This window comes from Gallus gallus, chromosome 5, assembly GCF_016699485.2.
Source record: "Gallus gallus isolate bGalGal1 chromosome 5, bGalGal1.mat.broiler.GRCg7b, whole genome shotgun sequence".
Lineage (NCBI taxonomy): Eukaryota > Metazoa > Chordata > Aves > Galliformes > Phasianidae > Gallus > Gallus gallus.
The window spans coordinates 11177282-11190035 of NC_052536.1; the positions used below are offsets into that span (position 1 = coordinate 11177282).

General features: G+C 44.5%; 2 protein-coding genes across 3 annotated transcripts in view; one reads left to right on the forward strand and one right to left on the reverse strand.

Moving 5' to 3' along the window:
* The window catches only part of SOX6 (SRY-box 6), a 404747-nt gene extending 404296 nt beyond the window's left edge, over positions 1-451 (reverse strand). The window contains exon 1 of the mRNA XM_025150674.3: positions 217-451. The gene's annotated coding sequence lies outside the window, so the exon portion shown is untranslated. The remainder of the gene's footprint in view (positions 1-216) is intronic.
* A 251-nt stretch (positions 452-702) lies between these two features.
* Positions 703-5429, forward strand: C11orf58 (C11orf58 homolog). Of its 2 annotated transcripts, none has more exons than XM_015286530.4 (5): positions 703-810; positions 980-1060; positions 1835-1895; positions 3670-3782; positions 4997-5429. In XM_015286530.4, the coding sequence occupies exons 1-5, from the start codon at positions 751-753 to the stop codon at positions 5201-5203; spliced, it is 522 nt and encodes a 173-aa protein (XP_015142016.1). In that variant the 5' UTR covers positions 703-750; the 3' UTR covers positions 5204-5429. The 2 variants fall into 2 exon arrangements, with proteins under 2 accessions (XP_015142016.1, NP_990089.2); NM_204758.2 differs by having other exon boundaries at positions 3670-3779.
* The last annotated feature ends 7325 nt before the right edge of the window (positions 5430-12754 follow it).

Consider the following 12754-nt stretch of genomic DNA (forward strand, 5'->3'; position numbering starts at 1 on the left):
CTTATTTCATTTTAACTCCAAAAATCCATAACCAACCAACTTTAAGCCTTCAGTAGCCACGTGTGTGCTGCAGCAGGACTTTGCACACAGCATTTGCACCCCTCAGTGCTTGCACCTTAACCCCCTGCCACAGGCGGTGCCTCAGGGGAGGGGCTGCGGTGTGGTGCGGGGATTTCGGGGTGAGGCGAGAACTCGCCTTCCCTCTGCGGGCATTACCTCAGGCTCCGAGCCAGCCGCGCTCACACGATGGCAGAAACACAGTTCCCCTAAGCCGGGAGCCCTCCCTCACCCCTTGAGAGCGCTTCGCTGCTAGCGGGTAGCAGCACCCGGAGGACGAGAGCTCAGCGAGCGGCCGCACCACAGCTCCAACCGCCACTATAGTAATAAACGCGGACCACGGCGCGAGCCCCCACAGGTGCTGCGCGCTCGCGCCCCGCCCAACGGCCGCCTCGCGCCCCGCCCAACGGTCCGCCTCGCGCCCCGCCCTCGCGCCCCGCCCTCTTCCCGCCCACGGCGGCTCTCAGCTCCCGCCTACCGGGCTGCCAATCAGCGTGCGGGCACGGCCCCGCCGCCGCGGGGATCTCTGGGAGAGGCAGTCCCCGCCTGCCAGAGCGGCGCCGCCGCGCTCCTGGTGAGAACTACCGATCCCGGCGTCCCTCGCGCTTGACCCCGGGGCCGTGACCCGGCGCCGGCGGAGGGAGCGGCTCCGGCAGGAAGGCGGCGCAGCGGCCCGGTCACCCAGCCGCGGCCATGAGCTCGGCCCGGGAGTCGCAGGCTCGCCACGGCCTCAAGCGAGCGGCCTCTCCCGACGTAAACGGGCGCGGGGCCTGGGAGGCCGCGCGGCGGGAGAGGGGAGGCGGGAGGGGACGGGGGGAGGCCGCGGCGCGGGGCCCGTAGCGGGACCGGGGCCTGCTCGGCCGCCCGCCGCCCTGCGCGGAGGGCGGCGGGGAGAGGCGGCAAGCAGCGTGTGCTCCCGCAGGGCTCCGGCAGCTGGCAAGCGGCGGACCTCGGCAACGAGGAGAGGAAGCAGAAGTTCCTGAGGCTGATGGGCGCGGGGAAGGTGAGCGGGCGGGGGCTGTGGCCGGGCCGGGCCGAGCGGAGCGGAGCGGAGCGGCACACGGCGCAGTAGGGGCCCGGCTGCGGCCCCGGGCAGCGCAGTCGTTTGCATTAGCTTGTTTTGCTTGCATATGATATTTTCGTAAGCTTAAATATTTGTCTAAAAGTTAGCGTTCCTTAGTGGTTGGCAATGCGCTACAGCATTCAAGCATCCCCTAATTGTGCCGCCCGCGTGGTACTTAACGCAGCTTGCCGCGTAACGCCACTAGGGGATCCATTGGCTTACACGCAGCTGCTTAGCGCTGTATCGATGAGACTGCGACGGCTTTCCTGGGACAGCGGGTCACGGGGAGACGCGAAGCCTGAGCTACTGCGTAGGGACAGAGAAAGAAATCAAGGGTAAACTCATGTTGTCCGGTGTTCTCTAGCGTGGTTTTTGTATCAGATGATCGCTGCTCTTCCTCGTTTGGCAGACAATACCAGCATGGGTTGTCTTCATCTTCAAAGTGGCAAAAAACAAGGAAGAAAATAGAGCCAGCTTTGGGGCGTGGGAAGAGTAAAGACTATCTAGTTGTTGGGCTTTCTTTTTCAGAAAATTCAGTGAACCATAAAGATGAAATGAGCTTTGTCAATAAATAGCAGCTGTTAGCTAGTAGAACTTACAGTCTTACCATTGGTTATCAGGGTTTGACAGGAAACCTTTTCCGTTTGAGATTTCCAGAATGTTGGCAGAGCTGTCAGTGCCTAAAGCTCCAAAACAAACTGCATTTTCTTTTAGAAAGAACATACTGGCCGCCTTGTTATCGGAGACCACAGATCAACCTCTCACTTCAGGACAGGTCAGTCTATCCAACAGCTGATACCAAGTCGGAAAGCAAATGCCTGCACAGGGACATCCCAGAACTTTGAGCTCGGTAGATGCTCCAGGGAGGGATTTCAGGTTTTGAGGCTGAAGTTGGAGATGAGGCTGTGGAGCTGGAGAAGTTCCTAGCTTTGCATTAGTAGAACACTGACAGGCAGCTTCTGCAACCATACATACTCACCTTCTGAAGTCTGGGTTTAGAAAAGTACTTGATGGTCACTTAAACCTGCATACAGATGCTCTGTACATCAGGGCCTGCAGGCTCTTGTCATACTTTCTTATCAAAATAAGAAAGTAAAGTGTTACTGCTTCTGGTTAACAGTGTTGTTATGCTTCTTCTTTGCTGCAAGCTATGGCTATTCAAATCTCTGCTTCAGTGTGTATGAAAAGCACAGGGTTGATTTTTATCTTTTTTTCCTTCATTCATTTTGCTATAAAGCAGTAAGGTAGAAGAGAAGATCTGCAAGGTCATCTTTGCAATTAGTGGTAAATTGATATTGTATAACAGATGACCCTAGCAACTTCTTATCAGGCTTGCTCAGATCATAAGTCACAGTACACCAGAATCAAGCTGGGCTCGACTGTTTGACAGAAGCTGTGGTAAAGCTGTAGAGCAAAGCAGCTGTCAGTGTCCCAGAGAACTTGTTTTCCTGATATGCACTGCAAATAACTTTTGAGTTAACAAAAAATGATTTAAGAAACAAAAAACCAAAGGAAGCTTGGGGATTGACTCCAGGTTCTGCTGTTATCCTGCAGAGTGACTAAGAAACACTTTTTCCTAGGATGGAGATGGTGCTTCCTCTAAGGAGTCATAAATATTCCAGACTGCATTGGTAGGAGCAAGCAGTTAAGATGCTGCATTGTACAGGAAAATCACACAGCTATTTTCCTAACACTGTACTTCCTTACCCAACACATGGTTGTTGTCTTTCTACAGTAACACAAGACTCTAACTTGCAGATGAGGAAATGTTAGTTTGCAGTACAAGGTTTTTGTTTTGCAGTGATACAGATTAAAACAGAAGCGGTGTAGGCTGATCTGTGGAGATTGTAGAGGTTCCTTCCTTCCACAAGAACAGAGGATTCCACGCTATTTTGGATTATATTTTCCCCCAGTAAAAGTGATCCTTTATTTCATGTTCAAAAATGTAGTAGTAGAGGGCATGCAGGAATAGCTCATGTTCTGTTAGTTAGATAGACGTTAGGAATTAGCAAAAAAAAAAACTACATATGGACAAGAATAAAGAGCTATCATTACTGCTCCTGATAATTCAGGGTGCATGTAATAATTTCAGATGTAGCTCTACAAATAGGACTGGTAGTGTTTTTCTGGTTGCTGCAATATATTATCAGTCACAGTTTAATCATGGCAACCGTGTGTCACATAGTGAAGGGCAGAAACTTGGTCCTCTTTGTGATGTATTGCAGTATTGGCAGGAACACAGAAAAGTTGTGCTGGTTACATCTCCTGTGTTGAGTAGAACATACGCTGTGTGTAGCACAGCTGTTTGAATGTGTTGAGGCTTAGGAATTTCCTGTCCCATCTTTGTATCAAAACAATTTTGCTTGCACCCTTGATAAAACTTTCTATAAATCAGCATGGTTTGTATGCAATAATATTCAATCCAGGAGTTTCTAAGGTGGCTCATTTTTTTCCACATATGTAGTGATAAACTGAAAGTCTGATGACTGTGTAATTTGATGTCTTTGTTAATTTGAATGAACCATAACCAAAGTACACTGGACATGCAGGGGAAGAAGACAAGAAAATGAATGAAGAACTGGAGTCTCAGTACCAGCAGAGCATGGACAGCACGATGTCTGGACGAAACCGGCGCCATTGTGGACTGGGTTTCAGTGAGGTAGTAAGTTCATTATCTCCCTCATGATTTGGCTGCTGCTTCAGTAAGATACTGAGGATGATACACGAGATGATACACGATATAAAAATCTAATCACCACGAATAGCAGCAAATCCACACAGTTTGGGTTAAATGAGAAACTTACTGTGTTGTTGTGGCCCTTTTGATATCTAGAAACAATCAGTGCTTCATCTTTGTTCTGGAAAGTGATTTAACGTGTTTTTTTAATGCTCTGTTGTAGTCAAGGCTGATTAGGACAGAAAGCTGCAAATACATTAAATCAGGGTGCTGCCAAAGAATGCATAAAAGGACAATGTAACCGTCTGTGTTGTCCCAGAGAGCTAATTAATCTGCTTCTTGTTACTGTGAGGCATGTACCTCCCTATGGCCCTGGAAAGCAAGTGGGAATAGAAGACTCAGGTGGCGAAACTGAGCTGTACAGGGAGCTGAAGTCCTCCCATGGGATGACACCCAACTGGCCTTGTATTTGCAAGGAACTACACAGGGATGAGTAGGAAGTGGAGAGTGACAAAAAACCACATTGGATTATTAGGAAGCTGTCTTCCTTGGCCAATTAATTGGTTTGTTTGTTTGTTTTGCTATTAGCCCCAGTTATTGTATAAAGACATTGCCAGTATCCCCAGGGAGAATGAGAGAACCTGTGTGCTGCTTAAAGCTCTTAATACTACAGACATGAAGGTTTTGCTCCTTAGGTGCATGAACAAAATGCCACTTGGGGATCATTCCTCTTAGCAGTAGCATTACTTCATTGCTGCTAACACTGCTTTGTAATGCTGTGTGCTGAACTTATTTTCAAAGATGAGTCCTTATTATGAATTCCTGATGATCTGTCAGTTAGTTTCAGTATGTCTCATTTCCTGACAAACAGACAAGTATCATTTTACACAAAATGAAAGTCTAACCAAAGTGATGGAATCTGAATCTTTCCAAACTCATTAAATGGTATGTTCAGGATTTCTGCTGTAAGTAAATAGGAAAGCAGTTGAAGAATGCCTAGATGTTGTGTTTGGTACCATTAGCCAGTCCAATAGACTTGTTTTCTGTGTAATAATTTGCTTATTAAAGATCTGTGTTTAGCAAGATAGCCCATCTTGGTACTGAAATGAAAGGGACCATTTAGCAACGGGCACTTCAGGGAACTGAAATGGAGTTGCCAGGAAATAATGGTTTACCTTTCTCATAATCTGAACTTTTAGTTTCAGGAAGGTGAAGAAGAGGCAGCTGGGCATTCCTCTGACCATGAGAGTTCAGAGGACTCCGAAAGTGGCTCTGATTCAGAGCAAGATGAATCTGCAGAGGAACTGCAAGCTGCTGAAAAACACGATGAAGCTGCGGTCCCAGAAAACAAAAAGGAAGCAAAAAGCAATTATAAAATGATGTTTGTTAAAGCCAGTGGTTCATAACTGCAGATGTAACAGCTTTGTATTTAAAGTACAGTAAGCCTTATTGTTACAGTGCAAAGTGGAGGACTGCTACAGCACAAATCTTTGTATTATGATTTTAAGAAGACCCTGCTAGATGACAAAAAGTAGTGTTTGCTTTCAGTTGCCGTGGGCACAGTGAGATTCCTGGTTTTTGTAAAGTGTATAAAATAATGGATGAAGAAATAAATTCTTTGTTCCTGCCCAATCTCTACTATGTTATCTAAACGATCCTTCCCCTTATTTCCTGCCAGATCAGAGAAATTCCTGCTTGTGGTTTCTGCAGTTATTACTCTAGTCTTGAATTCTTAACTGTGAGATTACACGTGACTTACTGGATGTTGCATTAGTTGTAAAATAACCAGTATCAGTACTTGCTCTGTGATGCAGTAGAGCTTTAAACAGTGATTTTGTCAATAGATGCTAGTGGTGACAGGACTAAGAGCAGAAACTGCTCACTTCTCTGACAGTATTAATCACTGTATCCAGCTCAAGTCCTACAGCAGTTGGTAAGAAAAGATGTTTTAAAACCGCATTCTACAACAGGAGACAGTAGTTTCCTATTTCTTTAGGTTGATAGTAGCAAAGGGGTAAGAAATTGTAGGTTGTAGGCTTTTATACCTTTCACCAAAAGAAAGTGATTTTGAATGATTGGCTCCTGGTTAAAGGACTGAGCTGTTGTTTTTTGATAATTCCTCCTCCTAAAGAACTCAGCTTACTTTAAAAGAGGATGTATACTTTGATAATGAAATGGATTTACATATAATGTAGCGTTTTAAGGTATAGAGTAGAGTTAAACATGCAAACCTTTCCTCGCTTGGTTGTCTAAGTGAATTACCATGGAAGGGTTGTATCTCTCCAGCAAAGCTGACATGCTTAAAGAGCCAGGACTTAAACTCCTTTCAGCCAAAGTTAAGCACATCCATTTCCTCTGCAAATTTAGAGTTTGTTGTATTAAAGCAATCAGTAAAATAACAATTTAGACTCGGTCTCTTCTTAGTGCATCAGATGGAGGATCTGCCTGCCCTTCCTGGGGAGATGGAATGTCAGATCCGTACCTCTAACACAGCTTCCTTCCACAACAGTGTTTTGTGAAATTCCATGTACTTATGGAGAATCTTCAATTTCTGTATACAATCTATTGCATGCAGATAAAACCAGTGAGCTCACACAGAAGCAGCAGGATATACTATTGCATAGGTTTATTGAACCTACACAGTGGAGTATCAGTTATTGAGGGAAATCTTGGAATAAAATGCATTATGGAAAAAATAAAAAGCAGTATGACTGTAACTAAAAGCTGTATCTTTTAATTGAGGTAGTTATTGTATTCTGCCACTTAGTCCAGATTTATTTATTTATTTATTTTAAGTCATTTGGTTTTTAGAAAAGTCCATGCAGCAGTCACTGAGTTCAGTGATTTGGGTGAACTTTTGGTATCCCAGTATTCCAAGAGCTTAATACATAGACAGGGACTAACACTGCCTGCATGCTGCAAAGAATGGAGACTTCACTGTGACTTCTGAAAGCCATCTAAAAAGCACGAAATGTGAAGGACGGTTATTTGCATTCACATGCAGGCTTTGAGCTCGTACTACCTGGACAACTTTGGCAGATAATCTATTTTTGTAGAAGCCTTTCACACCTTCATCAAAATGGGGCTTTGGTCAAGGTCTAAATTAAGGGAGATACGGAAGATGAAAACGACCCCAGGGAGTACAAATACAGGAACAGCTGCGTTGTCATCAGATCTTTGCCATTTTTTTCTGTTTCAGAACTTTTTCAGTGAGTAAACTTGTTGTGGAAGGGGCTCTATCAGACCCACCCCGTTTCCTTAAGATCTCCAAGACAGAAACAAAACACTGAGCAGCATCTGTCTGGGTCAAGCTCCTCCTTCATTCCCCAGTGAAGCTGATTGATTTACTATCCTTTACATCCATCCCAGACTGAGGTCAGTCTTCTATTTAGACACGCTAGCAGCACTTAAACGAGCATTTTTTTTTTTTTAATTTTATTTTAGATTTGGCTGTCAGCTATTGTTTATTGCCTTGAGTGGAGTGCAATTACAAAACTGCAGCGTGGGCTGTAAAGTGCTGCATATACACTGACCTGTTGTCTCTGTCCCAGCGTTGACACAAGTGCTGTTCTTGCAACTTTTTCTTCTGCAGCTGCTCAGCATCTACTCAGATCTCTTGCTTTACCACCCGCATGCACCTAAACGGACTCAGAAGGTGACAGAACCCACCCTGCTGCTTCCCCAATAGCCTCCAAGGAAGGGCATATCAAAACCTGCCCTGAGAGCTTCTCTCCATATTACAACCAACCTGGAAAGAGCTGGGAAAAGGAGACAGAGCTGGCAGGCTCTGCACAGGTCTCTGCCCACAGAGCAGGCTGCTGCAGCGAGTGCCATCGGGGCCTCCAGCCCTCAGCTCTGCCCCGAATTCACTGCAGCCTCCTGCCTTGTTGGAATTGATGTCCAATTCTTCAAACATAGATAGATAGATCACACAAGAATGAAAAATCAACTGAAATTAAACTTTTCTGCTAACAGCTCTTACAGGGAAAAGTCAACACAGCAAAACTTCCATTCCCCAAGCACATGGCAGGTAATTTTGTGGACATCCGATGAGGTCCAGTGCAATGCACTTCTAATGGTGAAGTGAGACTGACTTGCTCAGAACAGGAGCTGTGCAGAGTCGCATCAACTTCTGTGTAACATCATGTCAGCACCTGCACATTCATCTATGAAGCAGCCTGTCTATGGAACTTCTTACATGTTAAGAAAAACTGATTCAGTTCAGCATAGATTCTGCTAATTTTCTAATTCAGGAGTCAGTTTTAGCAATATTTTGTATAAAAACATCAGTATTAGGGGTGTGTTCAGCAGCAGAACAGTTTTAGCTCCCATTAGAACTGAGAGAGAAAAAAAAAATCAAGACTGTACTGGCTGCTTCTGTAGTTAATTCTCTGCCTTTCCAGGCTGCTATGGAAGGAGCCATCTGAGAGGACTGCAGAACACAAGCAGATCCTGAATCAAAGAGACCAACCGAGTTTGTCTTTCCAAACAAGATTTGGCCACAGATTCCTCAACTCAAAGACCACCTCAAAAGAAAGGGATAAGTCTGCCCACACTCGTACATGCCTTTGGAAACGACTGATGCAGGTCTTGTACGACACAGAAGCACCAGTAAAGGTTCTCATCTGGTTCTAAACCACGCTGAAAATTTACTCACACAAAGGCTAATGCAGGTGCATTACTGGCTTTTGCATTACGTAGCTTTGGAAAGCACCAGTGTACCTGTTCTCCTCCCCTCTGCCCTGGAAGAGGAACTCATCTTGAGGGGTACCCATCTCAGCCCCCAGCCCATGAGGTCCTGCAATCACAAAAGCGGATGTTTCTAAGCCAAGTAAAAGAGGAATCAGTTTCTTTCTCACCATTGTACAGGAATTCTTCAAGGCCAAGGAAACCTGATGTATAAGGTGCCCTGTAGCTTTGTGCAACTGCTTTACAGTTTACTCTTCCTTTTTTTTTTTTTTCCTGAAGAGGAGGCTGACAACTTGATTCCTGAAAGCACAATTTATAGGCCAGCTTCAAAGCTACAGGTCCTTCTAAGGCTCTGGTTGGGGAATTCACATCAAAGACGATGTGCACATGTTGTTCTGATGTCAGAGAGGACGGTTGGCAGAAATCTCTGTGGATTTACTGCAGTCCCCAGAACAGGGATTAAATTATGCACTGAAGCTGCCTCTGTAAACTGCAGGAGACAAAGAGAATAAGTGGCAGTGCAATATCTCATAATCAAAGCCTGGCACAGTTATCTGCATCAGTCTCGTCTAGCTGTCAGGGGATTAAGATGAGGGACACGTGTCACTGAAGGGGCAAAGTGGAAGCTGGGTTTCTTTTTAGGAGTGCCACCTCCTGTACACTTTTCTTGAGAAAATTATCCAATATGGACAGCACCGTGATGGATAAAAGTTTCCTCAGGTGTTACACAGTGTCAAAGAATCAAAATACTTAGTGTTTCAATCTAATTAGACCTGGCTTTGATGTGCAGGTGCAGAATGAGATCCCACCAACAGTTTGTGCTGTTATCTATCCAAATCCAGTACCATTTCCAGTGTCCCACAGCTCAGGAAGATCTAGTTCAGAAATAAAATAGCAATTAAAAAAAGAACAGAAACCACAAAATAATTTTTTGTATCATCCATCAGCCAAGCAACGCAGAGGCTCATATATCAACAATCACTTTTAACTTCTGCACATCTGTCCACTTTGACCTGCAGAGAAATCCTCTCAACCCATGATAAGTACATGTGCTCATCACAAGTATATCCAGCCACATTGAAGACTGTAGAAAAAAAAGCTAGACAATCTGAACTGGTTTCTTTTCACTCTTGGATTTACTGTTAACTTTTTTAAGCCAATGTCAGTTTTTTCCCCCACAGTGTGGTACAGCTCACTGTAAGTAAATGGCCAGCTACTTCATTTCATCAGGGTTAAGCCTTGCACAACTGGTCAGCCAGGGTTTCAGCTCACCTCCTGGACAACACAATGGACTCGAGGCCAGAGACCTCAGCAGGTCATGCAGCACCACTTCTTGGTATGGCAAACCACCTTGCAAAAAACCACTTCCTGGAGGCAGGGAGGACCAGCCTCTTTCACCACCCCTGGCTCTGGGACAAACTGTTCCAAAGGAAAAAAGAGGGTTTTGCTGATAACAGCTAAGATTTGTCTCAAAAGAACAAAGCAAAGCAGTTAGCAATAGAATTTTCCTCTAACCAAACACTACTTCGTCATCAATGATTCCCTCCTTCATCCACTGCCACCATCAGTACTATACTTTCATTGATCCCTTTCATAAAGTATCTTTTGTACTAAGACATGGGAATTGTATTCTCCCACCTGTCAGGTGCTCTTACCTCTACAATTTAGGCTGAAGTAAAGGGATTTATTACAGTGCTTTGCTTCAAAGCCACTGTATCCCAGCTCCTTCAACCCCTTTTACAAACATGTCGCCTCACAGCACAAGGCCGTTCTCTACTCTCCCCTTCAGCCTCTTTCACAGACTTGTTTGCAGATACAGCTGCCATCATATCCTACAAACTCACTACTCACCCTCATTTTCTTAATTTCCTTCTTCCTTCAGTGCTTTCTTACACTTAGCTCCCTGGTAAAAGGCTTCTTCTAGTGGGCAAAAGAAGGCATCGTTATCCTTTAAGCTCACATCTCATAACACTATTTCATCAATAAATTACTGCTTGCTGCAAAAAAACAAAACAAACCCAAACCAACTACCCTTGATTAATTTAATGTTTTGTCTGGGGCTGTTTAACACTCTTTGTAAGCCAACAAGGAACACTTACAAGTAAACAACAGGTGAACAGTGCACCAACATGCACATATGCAATACTTTCTGGACCAGTTTTCTTTATAACACACAGTTATTCTGTCATCTCACAGTAATTTCATGGTGAGCTTTAAGATTTCACTTTCCTCTGAGGTTTACCTGTAGTTTAACATTCAAAGTTGGTTGTTGCACAGAATACCTCGACAGACTTGTATTAAAAATGCTCTTTAAAATTCCAAAGCTTTGAACTAAAGAAATATCTCAAGAAGTTTTCATGGAAAGTTCATCTCAGTTGGTTCAATTCAGCTATGGTTAGATGCACCTTTTCAAATAATGGAAAAAAAAAAAATGTAAAGGGGTCAGACCCAATCAATACAGTTGTTCAAACAGAATTTCAGGCACTATGATGTGTGTACTTTTTGTGCTCTTTCTTTGTACTGCTCCACTATGAAGAAAGGTTGCTTTTGCTGGTAGAGCAATAAAACAGTCGTAGCCTTTTGAATACAGCCCAATAACCAATGGGAATGTTCACTAGGTGTGAAAAATATAGCAACTTTTCATGTCTTTCCTGTGCTCGTCTTTGTTCTTTTTATAACTACGCAATATACGCAGACACACCACAAGCAAACACTTTAAAATACCCAAAGACAGACATAAATCAGAGGAGTAACATCAGATCATGCCTTCCCTATCTTCTAAGTTTCGACGCTAAGTAAATCCAGTCCTTCCTTCATATAACATCCAGAAGTTAATTGCTAAGACGCTTGGGAAATGTGTGGCTTTATGCAGAGCAAAAGCCACCGAGATATGAAATATATACACATTTATTTAGAGATCTGGAAGTCAGATGGGTAAATGAGGAAGGTGGAAAAATAACCCCGTAAACAACACCAATGGGAGCCAGGCAACCCGTCTTCCCAAAGGCTATGGGGTACCTGAGCCCACCTCATTTGCCCTCTGGCAATTTCTGGAAATAGCAGCACATGAGTTTAGTAGTAGTTTGCTTTCCCAAAGCAAATACTGCCCACAAATGAAAATGACCTGTAATTCTCCGAAGACTACATGCACTCCTACAAAAGGGTGGCCAATGAAGTACAGCATTTCACATATTTAATGAAGTTTTAGAGGAAAAGCAAATTTTTTCCCTCATATATAGGATTAACTATGGACACAGACCAAAATCTTTGGAACAGTTCACTTCACTGCAAGCACTCATGGTATAACTGGTTAGTGCAAAAGCCTCCTCTTTGATGCCAGCTTGAATGAGCAGACTCTGTGCATGACTGAAGGAAAGAAAATGAACATCTCCTGCAACCCGCAAAGCAGAGCTGCCCTCAGCCCTTCCCTTTCACAGCCAGAGCAGCACAGGAATTAGCACTCAATGCCTGCAGTGGTTCAGGAGGCCATGGGCTGCGCTCTATTCTCTTCCACCCCTCACAACAAAGCCTCTGGAGAAGGAATGCAGTTTCACTGAACCACAAAACACGTGGTCAAAGGCTCCTTTGTATTTCAGTCTGTGAGTCTGAGGAACAGACGGAGCACGTCATAAGCAGCTCAGCTGGGAGGCCAAGGACTCACATTCCTAAATGCTCGCTCTCCAAGTTCTGGAGTCGACACTAAGCCACAGAAATACAAACTGCTCCTCTACATTTTGTTCTACGTATCAAGTTCCAGAAGCATTAAACACTTCCACTGGTCTGCCTCAAACTCGCATCCACTGAGGGAACTGAGAGCACAGACTGCTGAAGGTCAGCAGCTCCAGCACTCTGTGGGGTCAGCTGTACCCCCGCACCCCATCAAGGAGTGCCAGTGAGGGGAGGGAGCCACTGTTTAGATGGAGTTACTTCGGGTACCTCAATCACCAGGGACTCAAAGACTGAGAATGTGTCAGACAAACACATACCTATGAGATAGAAAGGACAGTGTTGCAGTAGTCGTATTTAGGACAGCACCCTGAATAACCATTCTGTTCAACAATAAAAGAGATCTAACCAAATGGTAAGAAACTTTTCTAGAAATTATGAAGCTTTGGTGTAGGGGGAACTTGATTCAAATTCCAACGAAGAAAGTGCAAAATTCAGGAGTTTCAATGGGATTTACTCTTGGACATGGTAACAGCACAAACAACGCTGAATGTCAAACTGTATGGATGCTGATAAGAGCAGGCAAGACAGAGGCAAGAGGA